At 37.3% G+C, this 20516-nt stretch overlaps 2 protein-coding genes across 9 annotated transcripts in view; one reads left to right on the plus strand and one right to left on the minus strand.

Annotated features, from left to right (window-relative positions):
• The window catches only part of ABCD3 (ATP binding cassette subfamily D member 3), a 210119-nt gene that overhangs the window by 108283 nt on the left and 81320 nt on the right, over nucleotides 1-20516 (plus strand). The gene's annotated exons all lie outside the window — the stretch shown is intronic.
• Nucleotides 1-20516, minus strand: part of ARHGAP29 (Rho GTPase activating protein 29) — a 57545-nt gene that overhangs the window by 3925 nt on the left and 33104 nt on the right. For 6 of the 8 annotated variants that reach the window (XM_021271822.4, XM_072041834.1, XM_027462361.3 and 3 more), the window contains 17 exons: nucleotides 15719-15815; nucleotides 15261-15333; nucleotides 11694-11754; nucleotides 11098-11235; nucleotides 10753-10817; nucleotides 10161-10271; nucleotides 9953-10033; nucleotides 9459-9647; nucleotides 9070-9207; nucleotides 6709-6899; nucleotides 4773-4939; nucleotides 4104-4232; nucleotides 3879-3977; nucleotides 2563-2726; nucleotides 2162-2350; nucleotides 1860-1997; nucleotides 194-426 (listed from right to left, as the gene is read on the minus strand). In XM_021271822.4, coding sequence (XP_021127497.3) covers nucleotides 194-426; nucleotides 1860-1997; nucleotides 2162-2350; nucleotides 2563-2726; nucleotides 3879-3977; nucleotides 4104-4232; nucleotides 4773-4939; nucleotides 6709-6899; nucleotides 9070-9207; nucleotides 9459-9647; nucleotides 9953-10033; nucleotides 10161-10271; nucleotides 10753-10817; nucleotides 11098-11235; nucleotides 11694-11754; nucleotides 15261-15333; nucleotides 15719-15815 — 2263 coding nt within the window. Of the gene's footprint in view, nucleotides 1-193; nucleotides 427-1859; nucleotides 1998-2161; nucleotides 2351-2562; nucleotides 2727-3878; nucleotides 3978-4103; nucleotides 4233-4772; nucleotides 4940-6708; nucleotides 6900-9069; nucleotides 9208-9458; nucleotides 9648-9952; nucleotides 10034-10160; nucleotides 10272-10752; nucleotides 10818-11097; nucleotides 11236-11693; nucleotides 11755-15260; nucleotides 15334-15718; nucleotides 15816-17833; nucleotides 19374-20516 lie in introns of those variants that run through there. The other 2 variants (XM_005018720.6, XM_027462360.3) reach the window with 2 other exon arrangements.

Raw genomic sequence — 20516 nt, forward strand, 5'->3', positions numbered from 1 at the left:
GGACCTAATAATATAACTGCAGCACAATCTAAACAACATGTAACTATTTCTGTGAATAAACAGTGACAAATGACAACAAATCCTGCAACTTCTTCCTCTACTGTCATCCAGAAGGGTAGTCGTTTCCTAGTATACACCGTCTAGCGTGCAGCTCAATTTTCAATAGCAATTTACATTTAAAGTATTTTCTCACCTGTGAAGGTGTCCAATAAGGTACTGAAGAGTGTTATAGTTTGGTACAGGCAGCTGTTTCAGAAGGTCTTTAATTTTAATGATGATCCTATTCAGTTCAATACAGATTGACTGCCTTTTCTTTGATTTGGGACTAGCTTGTTTAGCATCCAGTTCCTCATTAACACTCTGGCTTTCCTTTGCAAGTCCAATGAACTCATTGTAAAGCCGAAACAAAATCAAGGGTTCTGGAAGCTGAATAAATAAGAACATTTCAGAAACTTCTCATGCCTGAATTTTACCTTGTTTCCTTCCTGTTTTTCTTCAGTTTTGTCTGGTCTAGCGTATTTTCTTAGATGATGTTTTTATCTTTGTTTATTAGCTCAAACAACAAGTTCTCAAAAACAAACCTCAATAACAGATATTCATATATATATAGGTATTTCCATAACAAGATTGCTGAGAGAGAAGCTGTTATACTGCAGATGCATGAAACAAACATTTGTGATAACAAAACACAGCATTCCTTCCTCCATCCTTTGATAGTATACTACATGTGGTATCCAGTTTAGTCCATATGCTATTTTTTATTGGATTTTAGGGCATAGAGCATTTTAAATCATGATTCAAATATTCTCTTGGTGTAACAGTAGTGTATTACAAAGTGAATGTTAAGAAAAAAAAAATCACAGAAAAAGACAAAAAACTCAAACCTAACCTGGCTACTTGTCTAGCTCCAGTTTAGATAAAAGCAAAAAGCAGAAAAACTAGTTAAAATAATTAGTGTAAATAACTTTTTTTAGGGTTTAACTCAGGATTCTGTCTAAAAATGTCTGCAGGTTTCTAGAAGTATTTCAACATTTAAAATGGACAGGTCTACTTAAAAATAAAAACAACACAGATCATTTACAAAAGTAATTAGACCAGAAGAAAAACAAAGTTAGCTATTTTTAGTTATAAGCCGTATTCAAAACACAGCACAGTGCCTCAAACTATCCCACTATGATGTACATAAGACAGGACCATGAAGCTAAGGAATGCTTATCTCAGTGTTAACTTTGTTTTTGAGTGACTCAGTAATCACACTGGGCAACATCCCAGCCTCATCTTTTCAGTTACATACTGAAGTCCTGTTGCAAAATCAATCCTAAAGCTTTAAATCTCCATTTTGTAAGGAAAAGATGGACAATCCTTCCATGATGAGCACATCATTATGACAATTATGAGTGCTTGATCGAATAATTGTTAGCATATATTAACAGCAGTATTTTAGCATGTCTGCATATTGAGGCAAGAATATGAGAATATGGCAGTGCTTTAAAGTACAGGTATAACAGCCGAAACACTGTAACCAAAGGTTTTTAAAAGTTTAGCTTCACTACAAATGGATAAATAAAAGCTAGGTCTGTGTATGATACTGGTAGTTGAGACACTGTATCACATGAATTCTAGATTGGAGACACGGTATCACATGGAATCTAGATTGCAATACAAGCTGTCAGCCATCTCGCATCTTTCCCTGCCCTTATCACAATCTCCTTATGAAAATTAAAAAAAGCTTACTGCAAATATACAAGGCATTCAAGTCACCTACATATGCTGCAGGATTGCTGAATTTTTTTTTTGTCTTGTACGATGAAATATACTATCCTACTTTGTTTTTTCTATTTGACCTCTCAAGTGCATACCTGGCGGAGATACAACTTGAGAACGTTGCTGATATCATGTGCATAGAGTTCTGAAAGCTCAACCAAATCCTTTCCGTTTTCAAAAGCTTGACAAAGCTTTTCAACTCTTGATTTGGCTCCATTCACACGATAGATGCCCTGAAAAAAAAAAAAAAGAGTAGCACAACTCTATCGTAATTTGAAATGCAAGTGCAAGTTTAAAATACAGACAAAACCCAGCAGTATAACATTTTCTTGAGAGCCTTTTTTTTATTTAAAAAAGTGTGTTCACACTTAAGTTTTATAAACAAACTTAGGCATACCTTGACATTCAGTGCTCTGCTTTCAATTTCTGATGTGCACTTTTTGATGATGAAAGGAATGCCATCAGGAGCATTTTTAGCAGCTTGGGCAAATTCCACTCCAAACAAGTGAAGCCTTCCATGAAGTTTTTTGTGCCCACATTGAATAGCTAAAGTCTCTAAACACTTTTTATGGCATGCAAGTGAACACTAAAAGAGGGAAAAAAAAGTACATGGTTTGACACATTCTAACACTACAATAGATCTCTGATGTTTGTCACCCTATATATGAACAAAAAGGAAAATTCATTAGGTTCTGTGAGCCACAAAGTCCATACTTTTTAGATAGAAAAATATAAGCTCCCTAAACTCCCAACTTCACACAAATCCCAAGCAGCAATTTAAACTACTTTTCAACTTACCTCCTCACATTCAGCTCCATGAAACACCACTAAGCTGTCACATTCTCTGCATTTAGATGGAGCTCTCAGCTTCCGCAGTTTGTGTGTCTGTGCTGCTTTAGACATACTAGTGTTTCTAAAAGGTCCTGGAGAGTTTGCGGTTTCGGATGTCAGATCGTTTAAACCTGGAGAGATTTTTTTTGTTTCAGTCATTGTAATATCAACTATTGGGATAGGCTTTCATTTTTTAAAAAGTACCGTGCTGTAGAACATGGAGTTCTGTAGCAGAAGCTATCAAAGTAACCAAACCCATTTCAATGACAAGGAAGCAAAGCATTGTTACAGTTTATTTAACAGATTAACCATCAAATAATAATATATGGAAGTAGAATCAAATAGTTTTGCACAAAGTATTTCAGTTCTCTTCTATCAATGGCACATGAAAACACTAGGATATTTAATTCCAGCTAACCCGCAGATCAGGCAAGTTTCTTTCTATTTACTTTAAAGTCCTGTACTGGGATATGAAAGATTACACTATAGTTCGGTCTAATCTTTCAGAAGTACTTCATAAGCATACACTGCATATGCTAAGAATTAATACACACTCACAGCAGAACTCATAAAACAATGACTCCTCCCCAATCACTAATTCTCAGTCTCCTATGATAACATCAAAATACTTTCTAGAGGATTCTGCAACACAATAACTGGTGCTTTTCATGACTTTTTTTTTCCAAATTATCAACAGTTCTGTGAAACAAAAATTAAGATTTTAATCTGTAGAACATAAGAAAGTAATACATACAGTTAGAAAGCCTAGAAAGCTTCTTGAATGCTCAAATAGTGATTAGATACTATTCCAAGTGAAAGTTTGCATTAATTGGTATGTTGCCATGCTTTAATCTAAAGTAGTATTAACAACACGCTCATTCACAGAAGGCAGAGTATATATTTAGGAAATAAGGACTAAAGGATTTCCTAAATGCTTTAATGAACAGTGCCACAAATATAGCTGAACTAGTTCGCAGGTACTGCAGATATCCCTTAGAATTATTTCTGATAATCCAGTTATTCAAGCTTCAGTAACTTTGGCAATTTCATCTTTGTACAGTAAAAAATTCACATCAAAGTTAGAAATGGTCCGTTCAGCACCACTTCATTAAAACGACTTGAACGTTATCTGTCAACATCAAGTGGAAAATACACTGTACTGAAAAACTACACTGTTGGTAACCACAGCACTGTACTTTTCTTGAGAGCATTAAAGAGAAAAAGACAAATTCCACAACAAAAAACATCTTTGGGGGAATTTTCAGGTGTGGAAACAACATTACCACAGTCTGAAGGAGATGGTGGTTCTCTTTCATCAAGATCATCTGCAGAAGACATAGTACCAGTAGAAGGTGTTCGTGGAAGTCGTCTTTTAAAATCCCCTGGAAGATGACCAAAAAAATATCAGGAAGCTGAAAGCATCACTTCTGCCCTAAACTAATAAAGTTGTCTTCATTAATTTAAAACAGTCCAAAGAAAGGATTTAAAATTAGTAAGTGTAATTATACCTGGGCTAGCAGACGGAGAATCCATAGATCGTGACTCACTGCTTCCTCCTGCACTTTCAGAATCACTGCACATTCCTCCACTCTGGTTTCCAACTGACCAAGATCTGAATGGTGGTGGCCCTCGTATTGCTTTTAGAAAGATAATCCAAAATTTCCAAATGTAAAGGACAAAGCGACAGTCTCTTTATTGAAAAAAAGTAACTATGATTCTGAATAGGCAAATATTGCAAAAGTTATATGAACGTGCAGTGCAGTGGAAAAAACAGCATATATTTCTGTAAAAGCTTCGGGATGAAAGAAGTTAATTTTGAAAACTTGACACTTGTACTTTTGCAGAGAAGCAGAAATCAATGCAGTATTCACAAAAACACTTTTTAAGTTGCTAATGTCAATAGAAATAATTCAATATACTAAGCTTAACAGAACTTACTGTTTGAGTTACCCCTTACCTTTCTTACTAGAAGAATCTAAGCTACACATACACGTACTTTTCCATTTTTCCCTATGCTTGAATGTATAATTGCTTTCAGGCTTCAAACTTTAAAACGCATTTTTTCTTTTCACTGCTAACTTTCTAGCAGTGAAACATCAAGCACCTATTTTTTTCCTGATATTTTTATTTAGGGACTGAACTGCAGCCAAAATACAAAGTTGAAATAAAGTAACTACCTTGGATATCTGTGCTGCTGGATGACCTCTTTTCTCCAATCCTTTGCGAACGATGGTAAATTGGACTTCCCACATCATCTAACATCTGGGATGGAAAATCTCCTGAACACTGCGATAAATTACCATGTGATGTATGGACACTGTTGGTTGATTGCTTATTAAAAACACTTTGGAAAGAAGAAAGTAATTTGAACAGTGGATTAATAACAGAATTGAACAAAAGACAAAACTATTCCCCTCCTCCCGCCCCCCCAATGCCAGAGGGCTAAAAATGCTTTATTTAATGAACACTGTTGTTCATTAATGTTCATGAACATGTATTTTCTTACTTGTAATTACTAAAGCCCAAATTAAAAAAGGCCATTTATTTCTAATTAATGAAGTGCAATTTCTTTTTTTTTTTTTCCTTTCATGTAAATCAGCTTTTCCACATCTCTGCAAGGTTTTATGACTTCTCTGGTAGATTTTGAAAATAACAGCAAATCTGTTTAGCTGAAGACCAAAAAAATTTAGTGGCTATTGCATCTACTCTCCATCCTTTCATATGAAAGATTCTCTGCTCAGCCATTACCCCTATTCATCTATAAACATATAGATGTTAAAATGTTGCTAGATGCTGCTGCACAACCAATACTCGCTAAAAAACAGAAAATAGGTTGAAGCTACCAGCGATGTTAAGTCCACTGTGAAATATTTGTTCTCAAGTTGAGGATAAAAAACAGTTAGCAGTCTAACGTAAAATGCTGAAGCACTCTGTGGACAAAATGGCCTATTGGCCAAGTTTAGCTGTCAGGAAGTTGTTGCTTAATCAGTTTTACCCTGTCCAGCTGAAGGAAATAACAGACTTAAGAAACACTAAAACATGCATTTGTCCAAGCTACTATCCCTTAAATAAATGCAGACCTGAACAATACAAATGATCACTGAGTGCACGAAGAATCACAAGGCCATGTCAAAGAAAACAAGAGGGAAGTAGGGAGGGGAAAAAAACAAGCTCCTATTAATCTTAAGCATTAAAGAGCTAGGAGACCGTAAATAGAGTTTGAGATTTCATGCTCATCAGTTTCTTGGGGAGCTGCATGGTTAAATCCCCTAAGTCAAGGTTTATGAGCACGTCTAAATCAAGTCTTAAAAGGCAGGAAATTGACAGACAAGAACTAAGAATCTCAGCTTTAACTTTGAATTTCCTGGCTTTTGTTGGTACAAGTCTGACCCAAGCATTAGGTTTTTGTATTTAGTTCTGTTTTGAAAGATGATGACGACACTTTCCTGTACAACTGTGAAACATACAGACTGGAATGAGCATTCTGGTACTTTAGTGCCAAGATGACTATTTTATAACAAGTTAAAGGTGGAAAAAGCATTTGGCATACTGACATTAGCAATACCTTTAATAAATTAACATTAAAAGCTGCTATTTCATACTGCTTGGAAAAAATAATTAGCTATATAACAAAGGGTCGTGTGGACTTGAACTTTTTTGTCACACAGCAAGAGACAAATCAAACAAGACTTCCTGCCTGAAGTTTTCCAAACCTAAACCATATACAAGAATGTACAGTAGCAAGGCCTGCAGAAGGAGAAAAGTACCTTCCCAGGCATTCTAAAACAAATTATCAAATATTACTGCCACACCACACTAGTAAACCTGTCCAAAATTTATTTTTCATATTAACTACTATCTACATTAAAGTAGTAACAAGTGAATTCTTAACATAGCAGTTGTCAATGTTTTAGCAAGCATTGTCATGTTTGAATTTTAAAATTACACATAATCAACCACCAAATTACGTGCCAAAGAAATAAAGAATGGTAAAATAAAACACGAAGATTCATTCAATGCTATTTTACTCCTCCGGAAGTTCTTACTGGTAAACACGTATGCCTTGCATTTAATTCTGAAACAAGCAAATGCCACAAGTAGTTTGGGACTCACCCATCAACCTGGGAACTATGGGTTTCAAAAGAACCTGATTCAATAGGAACGCCTTCCTTTGGCAAACTTTTCACGAACTCTGAATACTGCTGACCAGGGTCATAAAGTTTGGCACTCTCACAGAGGGACTGGCAGTTAACTGGAAGAGATACAACCTGAGCATGCTGCAGCTGGAACAGGTTAACTGTTGCCTGTTAGGAGGAGAAAAATTTGTACATGATTTACTAGGTATTTTAATTCACTATGCTCAACACAAATTAGCATCATGACAGACAGTGATTTAAATAATAATACTAGAAAATGCTAGGAACTAGTAACACATGTAGGGATGGGTTTTGTGCAAGATTCCTGGAAGTCTACTGCAAATACTTCATATGAGGCAGTATTCCTCTTTTGCTCTCTGGGTTATCAAATACTTAAAGTAGCAAAGCAAACTCCAGTGTTTTCCCACTTTGGGTTAAACAAGCAAGGTTTATACAGCAAGGTTTGTTGCTACCAAAATGACAACTTTCATCCTCTGGGAATGTTAGCCAATGCTACAATGAAGTAGTTGGAATTCCAAACCCAAATTAGCTCTGTATCACCTTGAGACATTAAAAAGGACAAAATGCCTTGTCCCAACAAAACAGACTAACAGAACACTAAGTAAAATAAAGCTTCTAAAATACTTTATCCAAGTCAGAGACAAGGGAAGGGGACACTTAATGGCTTCTGCTTCAGGTAGGGGGTTGCAGGAATAACTGCTACTGCTTTGCCCTGGTTTCAGCTAGGATAGAGTTAGTTTTCCTCCTAGCAGCTGGTATCATGCTGTACTTTGGATTTATGATGAGAATAATGCTGATAACACACTGATGTTATAGTTGTTGCAGAGCATTACTTATACTAAAACAAGGACTTCTCAGCTTCTCATACTGCCCTGGCAGTAAAGAGCTGCAGGTGCTCAAGGAGCTGGGACGGCTGACTCGAACTGGCCAGAGGGACATTCCATACCACATAGCATCATGCCAAAGAATTTGTATGGGGTGGCTGGCTGGGGTGGGTGGGACCACTGCTTGGGGATGGGATAGGCATCAGAGGGCAGTGAACAATTGCATAGCGTGTCACTTGCTTTGTATGTTCTAATATCATCATCATCATCTCCTTTCTTTTTCTTTCCTATTAAGCTGTCTTTATCTCAACCAACAAGCTTTTACCTTTCCCTCTGCCCCTGATTCTCTGTCCCATCCCACTGTGGATGGGGAGTGAGTGAACGAGTGTGTGGTGCTTAGCAGCCTGCTGGTTTAAACCACAACACGTCTCCAACTTTTTCAAAATGGAAAAGATTTTTTGCCTTCACACCTTCCTTCTTCTTTGGCCTTTAACAAGCTGGTACCCTGACCAGCTTGCACTAATGAGGCAGCATGCAGCCAGGTAAGGAATTCAAGCCTGCTCGTTCCATTATTTGTAAATGAGAAACACTTTCGTCTTCCTAAACTGTCCATCAGAATTTCTGACTTACTTCATCAGCTAGCTAAAAGCTTGTGGCTTTTGATTTTCACAAGCAGAATTCAATTGCCAGTGGAATTTATCTTGCTAGTGTGTTAGTTGAAGATGAAGATTAAAATGTCAATTAGTTGTTAAGAATTACTTTTCCTCAAACTGTTGATTTCAGAATTTTCAATCTAGAGAAACTTGCACTGACAGGTTTAAGCCTTCTACTAAGCTTACTGTGGTTTTATGTCCCCTCCCCTCCAATGACACAGCACTATCTGACTTCATCTCATCTAAATAAAAAAATGCATCTATTAGCAAAATGCAATGCAGGTTTTGTACAAACAATATATATAGATATAACATTTTGACAATCTTTTGCTTATTTACACCCATTACATTTGTATATTAAATTAGTCACAGTAGATATTGCAGTAATCAGGAAAGTTTTTAAGGCTAGCAGACTCCATGGTGCAGTGCATTAACAAACACTTGAGCCAAATGTCTTTGCTAATGCACAAATGAAAATAACGGGAATGTGAGCTGTACTCAAAGTAACGAGGTAATACTACTAGAAAGATTTAACATGAATTCTGTAGTCAAGGTTCTTGCAGTGCAACAGCTCATCAAAAACATCTAAAAATTCAAGACGGGTATACTCGCATATTTTTTTTATATTTAAAAATACCTCTTAATACAAAGAGGAACAACAAACATTGAAAGTTTTTCTTTTTCTACTGGCTTGTCCTCTGTCCTTTGAAAACTTCCTATTTTAAGCAGTTGATACTATCGACGCAGTTTTCTCTCAGTCTTAAGAACCTTTATATAGCTCTATTTAACAATTAGGCCAAGCTACTTTATTGCCTAAGCTATTTTAAAAAGCATACTTACAGCTTTAAGAGTAAGATCACACTGGAAAATAAGCTCCCGAAGCTGCATTAAGACATCACTTTTAAAGCTTTCCAAATCATTTCTTTTTTCTTTAATCTCTGCTATGCTTGCTTTATAGTGTTCATTGGCCTCTTCAGCCTATGGAAAAACACATATATAAAGGGTTGATGGACAACAAACCTTGATACTAACAGGTGAGAAAGATACATACACACGACAAATTGTAACAGAAGATTCTCCTTTAGGATAGAAGCCTGAAAGCACAGCAAGATTAAAATGAAGAATTATGAACAGAACATTCACACAAAAAAAAAAAAAAAAAAAAAAAAAAAAAAAAAAAAAGCAAAACCAGCTAAGACTTATCTTTAAACGTAAGAAAAAAACCCTACTTTTTGAAGAGCCTCCTCCTCTAGCCTTCGTTTTTTTTCCAGTTGCTTGCTGAAATCTTTTACAAAGCTTCCACTTGAGCTAAGATGTTCCTCCTCAGCACGAGCGGTGCAGGATTTCGCCTTTTCATACTCATCTTGACGCTGTGTATATAGCGACTTGGCTTTTCTTAGAGCAGCTTCCAGCTCTTGCTGCAGAATGCAAAGAAAAAATGCAAAAGAAATAATTATTTTCATTTTCTGTTTGTTTAATGTGATGTTTAAAGAAAATGTTATGCCCAGGTCGGTACTCCTCAGTTCAGACTACAAAAGTCATAGAAGGATAACCTCTTACAAATAGGAATATGCCATGAAATCGACAATTACGTTCTACATCCATTAAGTCCTATGGGTTCTATATGTGAATTAAGATGTGTAACATTAGATAGCACAGTTTGAAAATATTGACCTTTTGAAGAATTTAAGATTGAACACTGGTAGATATGAAAAACACCAACCATTTTTTTCTGTTCTCGCTGCCAAAGTTCCTTGATATCTTTCCTTTGTCTATCCAACTCATTTTTTCTTCCCAGAAGGGGCTAGATAGGAAATATTAGAGAAATATGTCAAGACTTACAGATTGCAAGTTTGTACTTTCAAATAAGCCATGATGTTGCAAAACCTTTTACAAACCCAAACAGTATTTGTCAGTTTCTGTAAGCTTACCTGCACAAATTTGTTAGACTGGAGAGCAGCAGCTGTTTGTTGCCAGAGCTGATTGTTCTCAATATCATTTTGAAAAGCATTAAGAAATATTGATTGGAATGGCATATAATCCTAAAATTATACAGAACAAAACATAAGTGTTCTAGGTAAGGTAGAGCCAATGTTCTAAGTGTCAGTATAATCAAACTCAATTTTCAATTATGTTTAATACAATATTAATGTGTGTGTGGAAGTCAGTTAGGTATGAATACTGAAAGTGGGATTTCTCAGCTATCTTTCATTTTTACTCAAAAAACTTGGGAAGGCAGGTCTGCAAGTCCAAATTACACAACATACAAGATGTTAGAAAGAAAAAAACAACAACACTGAATACCATAAGGCTACTCTTTATTTTCAACAAAAATTTATTTATCCAGATTTCCATAGAGGATGGGAAGAGATAAAATGTAACAGATCTTTTATAGTGAGTTGCAGTATAAATCAATTCTGTATCAACTTAAAAATATATTCCTCATTTTCCACAGTTTCATTTTTTCTCAAGTCATCTAATGCATATTTAAGACTTAAAAAAGACCTCTTAAGTCATACTCACCTGGGGTCCGACAACAGCTTTAGCAGTTTCAGCCATTTTTGCTAGGTTTTTAGCACACTCCACTTCTGTTAAGGAAATAAATCACATAATTAACTGTTTGTGATAATTATACCACCTCCCAAATGCTTTTTACATTCTTCCTCTAACAGATAGACTACAGAGGGGACCACCTTCACTTCGTTACAAACCTTTAATTATAGGAAATGGGTGTTAGTCTGTCCACTTCAGTGGAACAGCTACTAATTTAGAAATCACATTATTGACAGTCTGCAGCACAGGGGCCTAACAACAGATTTAATTCTATCATGACAATGCTGATTAAATGCCAGAAAAAAAAACACTCACCCAAGCTAAGCTTTTTTTCTACCCACGCGACTACATCCTTGGTATATTTTGACCATGCTTTAGCATAGGACAGAGCTGATTCAATTCCACTGTCATTCCTTAGAAGCATGTTATCCACCTCCTCTGCTCGAAGATGTCCTGAAAATAAAGCATCAAACACGAAGAAGTGAATTTTAGACACGACCACACACTAAGAGCAAAGCCAGTATTAGCCAACTGTGAATACTTAAGCAGCTCTCATCTTGAGTTGTTCTTTAATGCTAGTTGACTCTAAACAGGACTGACAGAGGTTTTAGAACAAATTAACAGGTCATAGTATTTTATGTGGACTAGTCATATGGCCAGCATAGCTTTCTTAAAGAAATCAACCCCCAAAAAAAACAACTAATCAATGACATAAAGAAGTGCTTTGGGTCTTGTTTTTTCCTTCTCCCAAAAAGCAACCCAGGGTGGTTACTCATAGAAGTGCAAAACCTCTGCAAAAGCAAATTATTTACACTGAAATTTTACTGGCAAAAAGTGACCAAACAACTTATTTATAAGATGAGAACATATATACAGAATTGTATTTAATAAATATTGAAGGAATGACCTACCTTGAATATCATCCCTTTCATGCAGTGAACCCCCAGACTCCACAGACAGATTTTCAAAAGACTGGTATATAGGAAAGAGATCAAGTTAGGGAAGATAAGTTCTCACTAGCGCTGATAGTCCAAAAAATTAAACTTCAAATTTAACCCTCCCTTTTTTATTCCCCTCCGCAAAGTAAGGAAAGACCTATGCTGTAACTCCCTCTCATCTAATATAGGATCTAAGCTCCCATAGCTGTCAACTGAGACATAACAAATAGCAGGGAATCATATATCTTTAATCCAACAATCCTGAAAGGTTGCGATGAAAAAAAAACACCATTGTTTAACATTCAGGGGGTCTAGAGGGGAAGACATATGAGGAGCAGCTGAGGTCCCTTGGCTTGTCCAGCCCCTATCAGAGCAGGCAGAGGGGAGGCCTCATGGCGGCCTGCAGCTCCCTCACGAGGGGAGTGTAGGGGCAGGCGCTGAGCTCTGCTCTCTGGGGACAGTGACAGGACCCGAGGGGACAGCATGGAGCTGGGACAGGGGAGGGTCAGGCTGGGGGTTAGGGAAACGTTCTTCATTGAGGGGGTGGTCAGACAACGGGACAGGCTCCCCAGGGGAGTGGTAAGAGCACCAAGCCTCCTGGAGTCCCAGAAGCAGTTGGACGACGCTCTCAGACATATGGCTTGATTTTTGGGTGGTTCTGTGTTTGAGCCAGGAGTTGGACTTGATGCTCCTTGTGGGTCTCTTCCAACTCAGGATATTCTATGATTTGCTACCCATCTTTTAAGAAGGATTTCATCCACACCTGATGTGTGGATGAAATATCCATACATGTAACAGACACCATTGTACAAGCCCTAAGAATCCTGGATTTCTTCCATAGGAGAATAAAGCCATGATTTCACCTAAATTACTTGCAGGTGTGCAGTGTAGGCGCAACAGCTGACTGCTAACACTTTCTAACAAAGCACCGATACACAGTACTACCTGACAGAATTTAATCCAACAATAAGTAAACAGAATTTAGCTTAGCATAAGATTTCATCCCTTTGTCCTCATGCTGCATCTTTTTTAATTGTTGAAGTCCTACAAATACATTTGTAGGACTGTGCTGCAAACCAGGCCAATTAAAATTACTCTAGACAACTCGGAAGCAGAGAGCAGGCAAACACAAGGAAATAGCTGCAAAATAGCCTTAAGCTTCACAATAAGAACTTGTTTCCATTTTAGATTTTGGTGTTGTTTTATCATCAAAGCTAAAATGGAGCATGGCAGCAATGATGCAAGAAGGGGTTTTTGCATTTTTTTTTTTTAAATGTAAATGAGAACTGATCATAAATCAGAAAAATCCCTGATCACTGTTCACTTCACAGCAAAAATTTTAGCTTTTAAAGTGGGATACAACTGTTAGGTTAGAATAAACAAGAAATAGAAAAAAAAACCAACCACATCTTACGCTAATTCATTAAGTACTTACAGGTTTTGGTCCTAAAAAATTACTTCCCATTCTATAAAACCTAAATCATTTTAGCCCTGACAATGGTTCAGTCTTCTCCAGTAACTCAGGCACACAGCCTGGTTAGGGCAGCTATTTAATGCTCATTTGTCCATCCAAATTCACCCCACTATGAATATGTAATACCACGTTGTAAAGGCAAGCACACAGACTGCCATTGATGCTCTGCTACTTCTCTTTATATACTACTTTGTCAGAACGCAACCCACCACCACCAAAAAGACAGTGAGTGACTCATCCCAGCAAGCCTGCCCCCCCCCCATAAACCCAAACTTGCTGACTTGTACATAGATTTTATTTTAAACTGAACTTCAACCAAGCCTGTATTTCCATTGCCCGAGAATTCTCAATCTGTCAAAGGCAAAACTCCGCAAACAGCACACTGACATTTTATTCATCTCTTACTGTGCTTTCAGACACAGCGTCCAATAGCATTCAAATAGCTTGTTCAGCAATGAAAGGTCACACATACTCATCTCGCTTCTCCCAATATATTCTCAAGCTCTTGTGTTTTTAATTAAGAAATATCTTTGTTTCTACCTTGTACTTCTGGTTGTACTACAAGGACTAAAATGAGAATAATTACACTTGCTAAGAGGGGGTATACATATCACTTAACTTAAGCCTTCAAGCCGAATGCCTGAACTGAAGAATGTAAGCACCCCTGTAGTCTAGAGAAGCAAGACCAACCCCCTCAACTCTGAAGCCTTGGAGCAATCCTCAATAGCTTAGCAAAGAAGGCCCTTAACTTAAGAGGCAATTAAAAGCTTTCTCCTAAATTAACCTTCAAACTGTTTATATGTTAATTTCTATCAAAATGCTATGCTCTAATCTTTTTAAGATAGAGCTAGCTGCTATGTTTAACCAGTGAACGTACAGATCTGAAGGAATGAAAAGTCAATACAGCTACTTAAATATTTTGCACTTAGCTCCTCCTAACACATCTACTAGTTGGCCTCCAAATTACTTTCTAAATTGCAAAACAAAGTGAAATGCATCATCTGTTAAAAATGTGTCTGAATGCAATGCATATTTTATTTAAGACAGATTTCCAACAAATTGAACCGTATTATTCTACCTGCTCCAAAATTTAAATTTGTTCTTTCCACATTAGAGAAAACAAATGACACTACAAAAAGGGGGCTTCAAATACAAGCTGGTGACTTCTGGAGCAGCTAGACTAGAATTTCTTCTTCATTTCACTAAACTGTATTTTTTCCTCGGCTTCCACCTACCCCCACATTTAGAAGCATAATGTAAAAATATATTCCGAAGAAATTAAGCCATAACAGGATTAAAAGCAAACACATTCATCACCTTCCTTCTGCTGGTTAATTGACTATCTGAAACAGCACTTGTTCAAATAATTTCATCTACGTTACTTGAGATGCTGGCTTCTATGCTATTTCATATTTTTCTCATCAGCCTAACCCTCTTTTTGCTGGAACCAGTCTTCTGAGTAGCTTCCTTCCTTTCCATGTCCTTTGGGAAGACTAGCTTTGCAGCAGCTACAGATTTAGAAGAATGTCTATGATTGTCCATCTTATTCTCATGTGTTAACAAGCAGTGTAAATTTAAAAAGATTATTTCTCAACCATAACTGTACAGCATTGCTATGATCAAGCCTGTATGAAGGAATGCTATGTCTTAAGTACGTATCAATAAAACCTAAAAAAAAGACAAACTTTTTTAAACCTTGTTACAACTTTGCTTGGCATACACGTTTTCATTACATTAATCTGGATTGATTTACCTGCAAGTCTGATTTGACATAAACAAAAATTCAGAGCTGCATATGGTACTGAGCATTTTTTAAATCTCACCTTCAGAGCGTTTAAAAGGGAGTTTTAAACTGCTAGCCCAGTTGAATCATCAATGTCATTGAGAACAGAGAACATGTACAAGTACTTGAAACCCTAAATACTTTTTTTTTTTCCATGGGCTTAATCTTATTTTAACACTCAGAAGACTTCAAGCAGCCTGGACCCATGATGCACAGAGTTTCAGTGGAAATTAAAATTTCCTTTAAAAGATATGATTTCACACACTGAGAACGTTTAGCCTACCTGACTTCTCCGAGATACAGGAAGTCCCAGTGACGAGCCATTGTCTACATCTCCCATAAGGAAGTCTGAAACACTACCAGAAAAACAAAGAGCTGTGTTACTTCATTAATTCTCCTACGTGATTTCAGATCACTGAACAAAAATTCAGATCATCTCTCTAACACTCTTTAAAAGTTCTGCAGAAAGATTTTCGGAAGTAGTTTTGAATTCCCTGCAATTTCTATACTATGTCCTACCATTTCTATACCATCTATTTCCATCATGGCTTCCCTCGTTAAGAAAAAAAAACAAACATCAAAACAAAGCAGAAAAAGCATTCTGAATACGGTCAATTTAAATTATTTTATCAGCCAGTATTTGGTTGTAAGAAAACAGAAGGCTTTTTATGTTGTTGTTGTTCAAATCTAACTTTGATTCAGCTCCACTGAGCTCTTTACAACTCTTAGATTCCAACTTACACGTTTCCAAAGGTAAATGCCAATGTTTCAATGGAAGCAAATATTTCACTGAAGAGTTCTCTCTTGTTTTCTTCATTAACTTCTTTGAAGTTCACCGCTTATGAAAAAGATGAAAACCAAAGGGTGAGAGGTGGGGTCAAGAAAGTTCACCGTGCCTGAAGACAAGTTTATACAGTTTCCTATAGAACAGGCAGTATTATACTTCTAAACAATTTCAAAAACACATTAAAAAATTCTAAGAACCTGAAAGGAAAGAAATGACCACCTTCCAGATGCTTCCCACAATGTAAACAGATTACCCTTACTTCCTATATCTTCCCACTTAAGCAGCAGCTTTGTGCAGGAATATGATGGTAATATTGGTGGAATAGGTGAATAGTAAGCATCAAATCAAATCACAGCAGTGACACTGCCAAAAAAGAGCTCACAAAAACAGAAACAAAGTATTTGAACAATTGCTTCTCCCTTTCTGGTTAGATACTTCAAAATATGAGCAGCAGTTTGAGTGTCTCCCCTCTATCTGTATGCAATCCTGTGTTCACCCAGAACATGGGGTTTCTGTTTTGAAAAACAGAAAGCTACCAAAAAGCAGCATCAAATGCAAAATGCTTCAGTTATTAGCTTCATAGTCTGACAAAACCCCTGCAGCCTGTTAAAAGTGTGGAAGAAGCAAGGCATAGCTATCATTATTTCGAAATAGGAAAGGAACATTTTTGAACAAACCAGATGATTTGAACTGGTAACCAAGAAGATTAGTTAGGCAGGCAACACTAACCCTTTAACAGGCTTCCATGACAAACTGGAATAACATGGAGACAAATTGATTCATTCAAAATGAATCAAAAATGATTCTTTCAGAGTTTCTATTAATGCAACTGCCAGACAAGGGAGAGGACAGAGAAAGGAGAAGACAAAAACCACAGTGTTTTTCATCTAGTTTCCAACCCAACTCCTAAATCATTGGTAACTGGATTTTTTTTTTTTTGTACAAAAGTCAAACATACCCCTTTGAGCCAAAGCTGAGTCCTTTCGATGGAAGTCAGTTTTACAAGGGGAGCCGTGACAATCCCACATTAGTATTTTTAAATGCTTGATTTTATTTAAGCAATGCAATATACTTCATCAACTACATGCCTAAATTACTATAAGTTATATACTGTTTCAGAAATACTGCAGTGACACATACCGTTATTCACCCCTTTTCATCGCTTCTATTGTGATTTTATTAATTCCTTTTTGCAAGATCTGTGACTATTAACCCTCCACATCTTAAGTAGTAATATGGAAATAATCAACTGCTATGACTTCTAAAAGTAGCAAGAATTAAATCACTTTATACCATTATCCATTCTATGCACGTTTTCTTAACAAATTAATGTAACAGACTTTAATCTTTAAAAGCATTCAAGCTTCCTGCCAGGTGCCTAAACCCTAATGGGTAACAAACAAAGAAAGTACAGTAATCTGCTCCCCCATAAAAACTTTTCCTTTCACAAAGGAAATCTAAACTAGTAAATTAACACAATTGAATCCATTCCTTTTTACACAGCACGCCAACAGGCCTGACCAACATTTCTATAACAAATATTTCTGGACAAAGCTATTACATAAAATATGTATTCTTCCTGTGGGCTATTTCCACAATTACTTGCAGACCTGGAAAAATGTGTTGTAATAAGCCTACAGCAATAAAAAACCACCACATATTACAAAAATGTTAACAGTCTCTGTAGCCACAGTTCCCTGCTAAATTAAGGCTTCTCCCACCTCTTAATTCTTCTGGTACATTACATTAAAAGAACTCTGGCAGCTTTGTTTGAAATGAGACTCAAAACACCACAGTTTTTAACAACTTTCTAAATACCAGAGGATTTTTTTTTAATATATGTGTTTTTAAAATTCAGGTTAGTGGAAAGTCTCAGCTTTCCTGAGATAACACTGACTATAAATCTAAACTTTGCATTCCAAATCAGTAAGCAACAATGGTTATTATGAGATCAATTGATTAACAGCCACTAATGACTGGAAAAATCATTTGAGTGCCAGCATGACACGCAAACTGTTTCAAAGTTAAAAGGAACTTACAAAAGCTGACTGTATGTTGAAAGCACTTACCACTGAAATATTCAGATATCCATTAGCTGTAGTCTTCAGAGAAAGAGCTGTTCTTTCACTTTGTTAACAAGACAATATAGAAAATCTCTCCCTAAAGAAATGCCGTCTGTTTCGCTCTGCCTTTCTTTTCCAGGAAGAGTTTTATTAAGCTTTACGTATTACATACCAGGGAAATCATTTCTTTGCAGGTTCTCTAACAAACTAAACAAATCTCAAAAATTTTCAGTTACTACTTCTCCTCCACATGAAAAAAAAATTAAAAAAAAAAAATATATATATATATAGATAGATACAATAAAAGGTTAGCCCAATCTCCAATTCAGCTAAATACAAACAGCTTTCTTCTAGCTTATAACTGCTGGAATGCTGATGTACTTAACATCAACTTTAAACCATGCACGCTCTTTCCCCAGGACATCCTGACTGCACACAATAGCTACTGACAACAATGAACTATAGTAATATTTCCATGTCTGGAAGCGACAGCTATCTATCTATAGTTGCGCACATTTCAAAGTGAGAATGCAATGTAGCAGTGCTTTTAAGTAAGACTTCAGATTGCACATGACAGGCTTTAAAAAAAACTATATTCTAGCAATACATTAAGATCTAGAAGCTTGTACCTGAACTGCAAATCTGGCTTGCAAGAAAATGTATCTTTACTTCCAATGCTAGCAGAACTATCTTCAAACTGAAGTGGGCTCAGTATCCTCATGAAAATGCTGCTAAACACTGCAGAGTTTCTATTTCTGGGTCACGCTCTCTAAAGCTTTCTGAACCAAGCATAGAAGAAGCTGGGGAACCAGCAATCGCTGTGGAACTTCAGGAAGCTGAAATCCTGAGAGCTGGACTGAGGATACTTGAGCAGTTTGAGACTGCAGAAGAGGCTGTCAAGCGTCAAGACTGATGCGTGACCAAGGTCTTCAAAAGATGAAGCTGAGACAGCTCACAGTAGCTACACAGCACACAAGCTCCTGTGTTGCTCTCTCATCCCCTGCCAGTCCGGTGAGGCCAGAACAGCCCAGGAACCCAGGGGATATGCTAGAAACCGCAGCAGTTTGCTCACTTCCTCCTTCCCCCTCCCAGAGACATGTGCAGGACTGGATGCAGCAAAGCTGCCTTGCCAGCTACGTGCAGAGCCCAGGCAAGTATGAAGAGGCTGAAGGTTTTTCTCTTTGCTGCTTGATTTTCTCACACCTGATAGGCTGAGACAGCAGCACCACCACCCACTTCCTCAAACAGAATACAACTTGAACACATGCCTCACCAGCTGACTTTTAAGCAGCAAGCCAGAACCAACTGTCTGATTCATTGGACCCGAGTATTTCCTTAAATTCCCAACAATGCTTTCAAGAACCTTTCAGAATTGTTTCAAAAACAAAAAACACCACTTAAACAAGAAAACAGACCAAACTAGAATACAGATGCCCCCCTCAGATGAAAAGTATTTAATGCTTCTTGTTATTTCCTGTCATCACACCCCAGTTCCACTTTGAGTTCTCTTGTGCCATAAAATTTCACCCACCTCTACCTACTACTAGGTTTGACAACCTTCCCATTAGCTTACTTCTAGCACTTAGAAGTTTGAGGAACCATTTCCTACATGCTCCATAATAAGTTTTGCTTTGAATTTACACCACAGATACACCAAATTGAAATGACTTCACCCTGCTAGAGGTGTTTAACTTTGACACTGAGCTCTTATAAGAAACATATCTAAACCAGGAATTCTTAAGTGCAATTTTCAGCTTCACCAGGAATCCCTTTTCATTCTAAGGATTCAATCAAGTCAAGAAACGCAATTTAGTGTGAAACAACATTGCAGCCTTAAATTCAGCATGTGATCATGAGAACCATGCACTTTGTGCTGTCTGTGGCTGACAACAATTTAAGGACACTGAATAGGAAAATAACTACGAGTGTGACGGTGTGCCAGACTGGGAAGTGACTTCCATAAGTAGGAGTTTGAATCAGTTCCAAGTGAGAAGCTTCAGTAAGTCTCAATTCTTCCAGATCGAGTGAGGTGTCATTTAAAAGACACTCTTCACAAGCATAGAGGCACAGTGAACCACATCATGTCCAAGTTGTATCAGCTGAACATTCCTGGGGCCTGACAGGATTCATCCCAGAGTACGGAGGAAATTAGTGGCTGTTACAGCTGGACCTATCTCAACAATTTACCAAAGGTCTTGAGATTCTGAGGATGTCCCTGCTGACCCAGGAAACTACAGACCTGTTAGTTCTACCTCAGTCACTGGAAAATTTATGGAGAAGATTATTCTGTGTGTTACTGAAATGCATTTAAATCACTAAGCTGTTATCAGGCATAGTCAACATGGGTTAAGGAGGGCAACTCCTGCCTTCTAAATTTGATATCATTCTAGAACAAGGTCACCTGCTTGGTGGATGAAGGGAAAGCAGGTGATGTGGTCTTTCCGGACTTCAGTAAGGCCTTTGATACTGTCCCTCACAGCATCCTTCTGGATGAATTGTTCAACTGTGAGATGAACAGGAGGGCATGTCCTATGAGGAGAGGCAGAGTACACTTTGTTGTCTGGTCTGAAGAGGAGGAGTCAGAGGTGCGACCTCATTTCTCTCTACAGCTCCTGAGGCAGGGGAGCCCAAAGGGAGGTGCTGGCCTCTTGGCCTCTGCTCCCTGGGAACTGATGACAGGAAATGAGGG

This window comes from Anas platyrhynchos, chromosome 8, assembly GCF_047663525.1.
Source record: "Anas platyrhynchos isolate ZD024472 breed Pekin duck chromosome 8, IASCAAS_PekinDuck_T2T, whole genome shotgun sequence".
In the NCBI taxonomy this organism is placed as follows: Eukaryota; Metazoa; Chordata; class Aves; order Anseriformes; family Anatidae; genus Anas; species Anas platyrhynchos.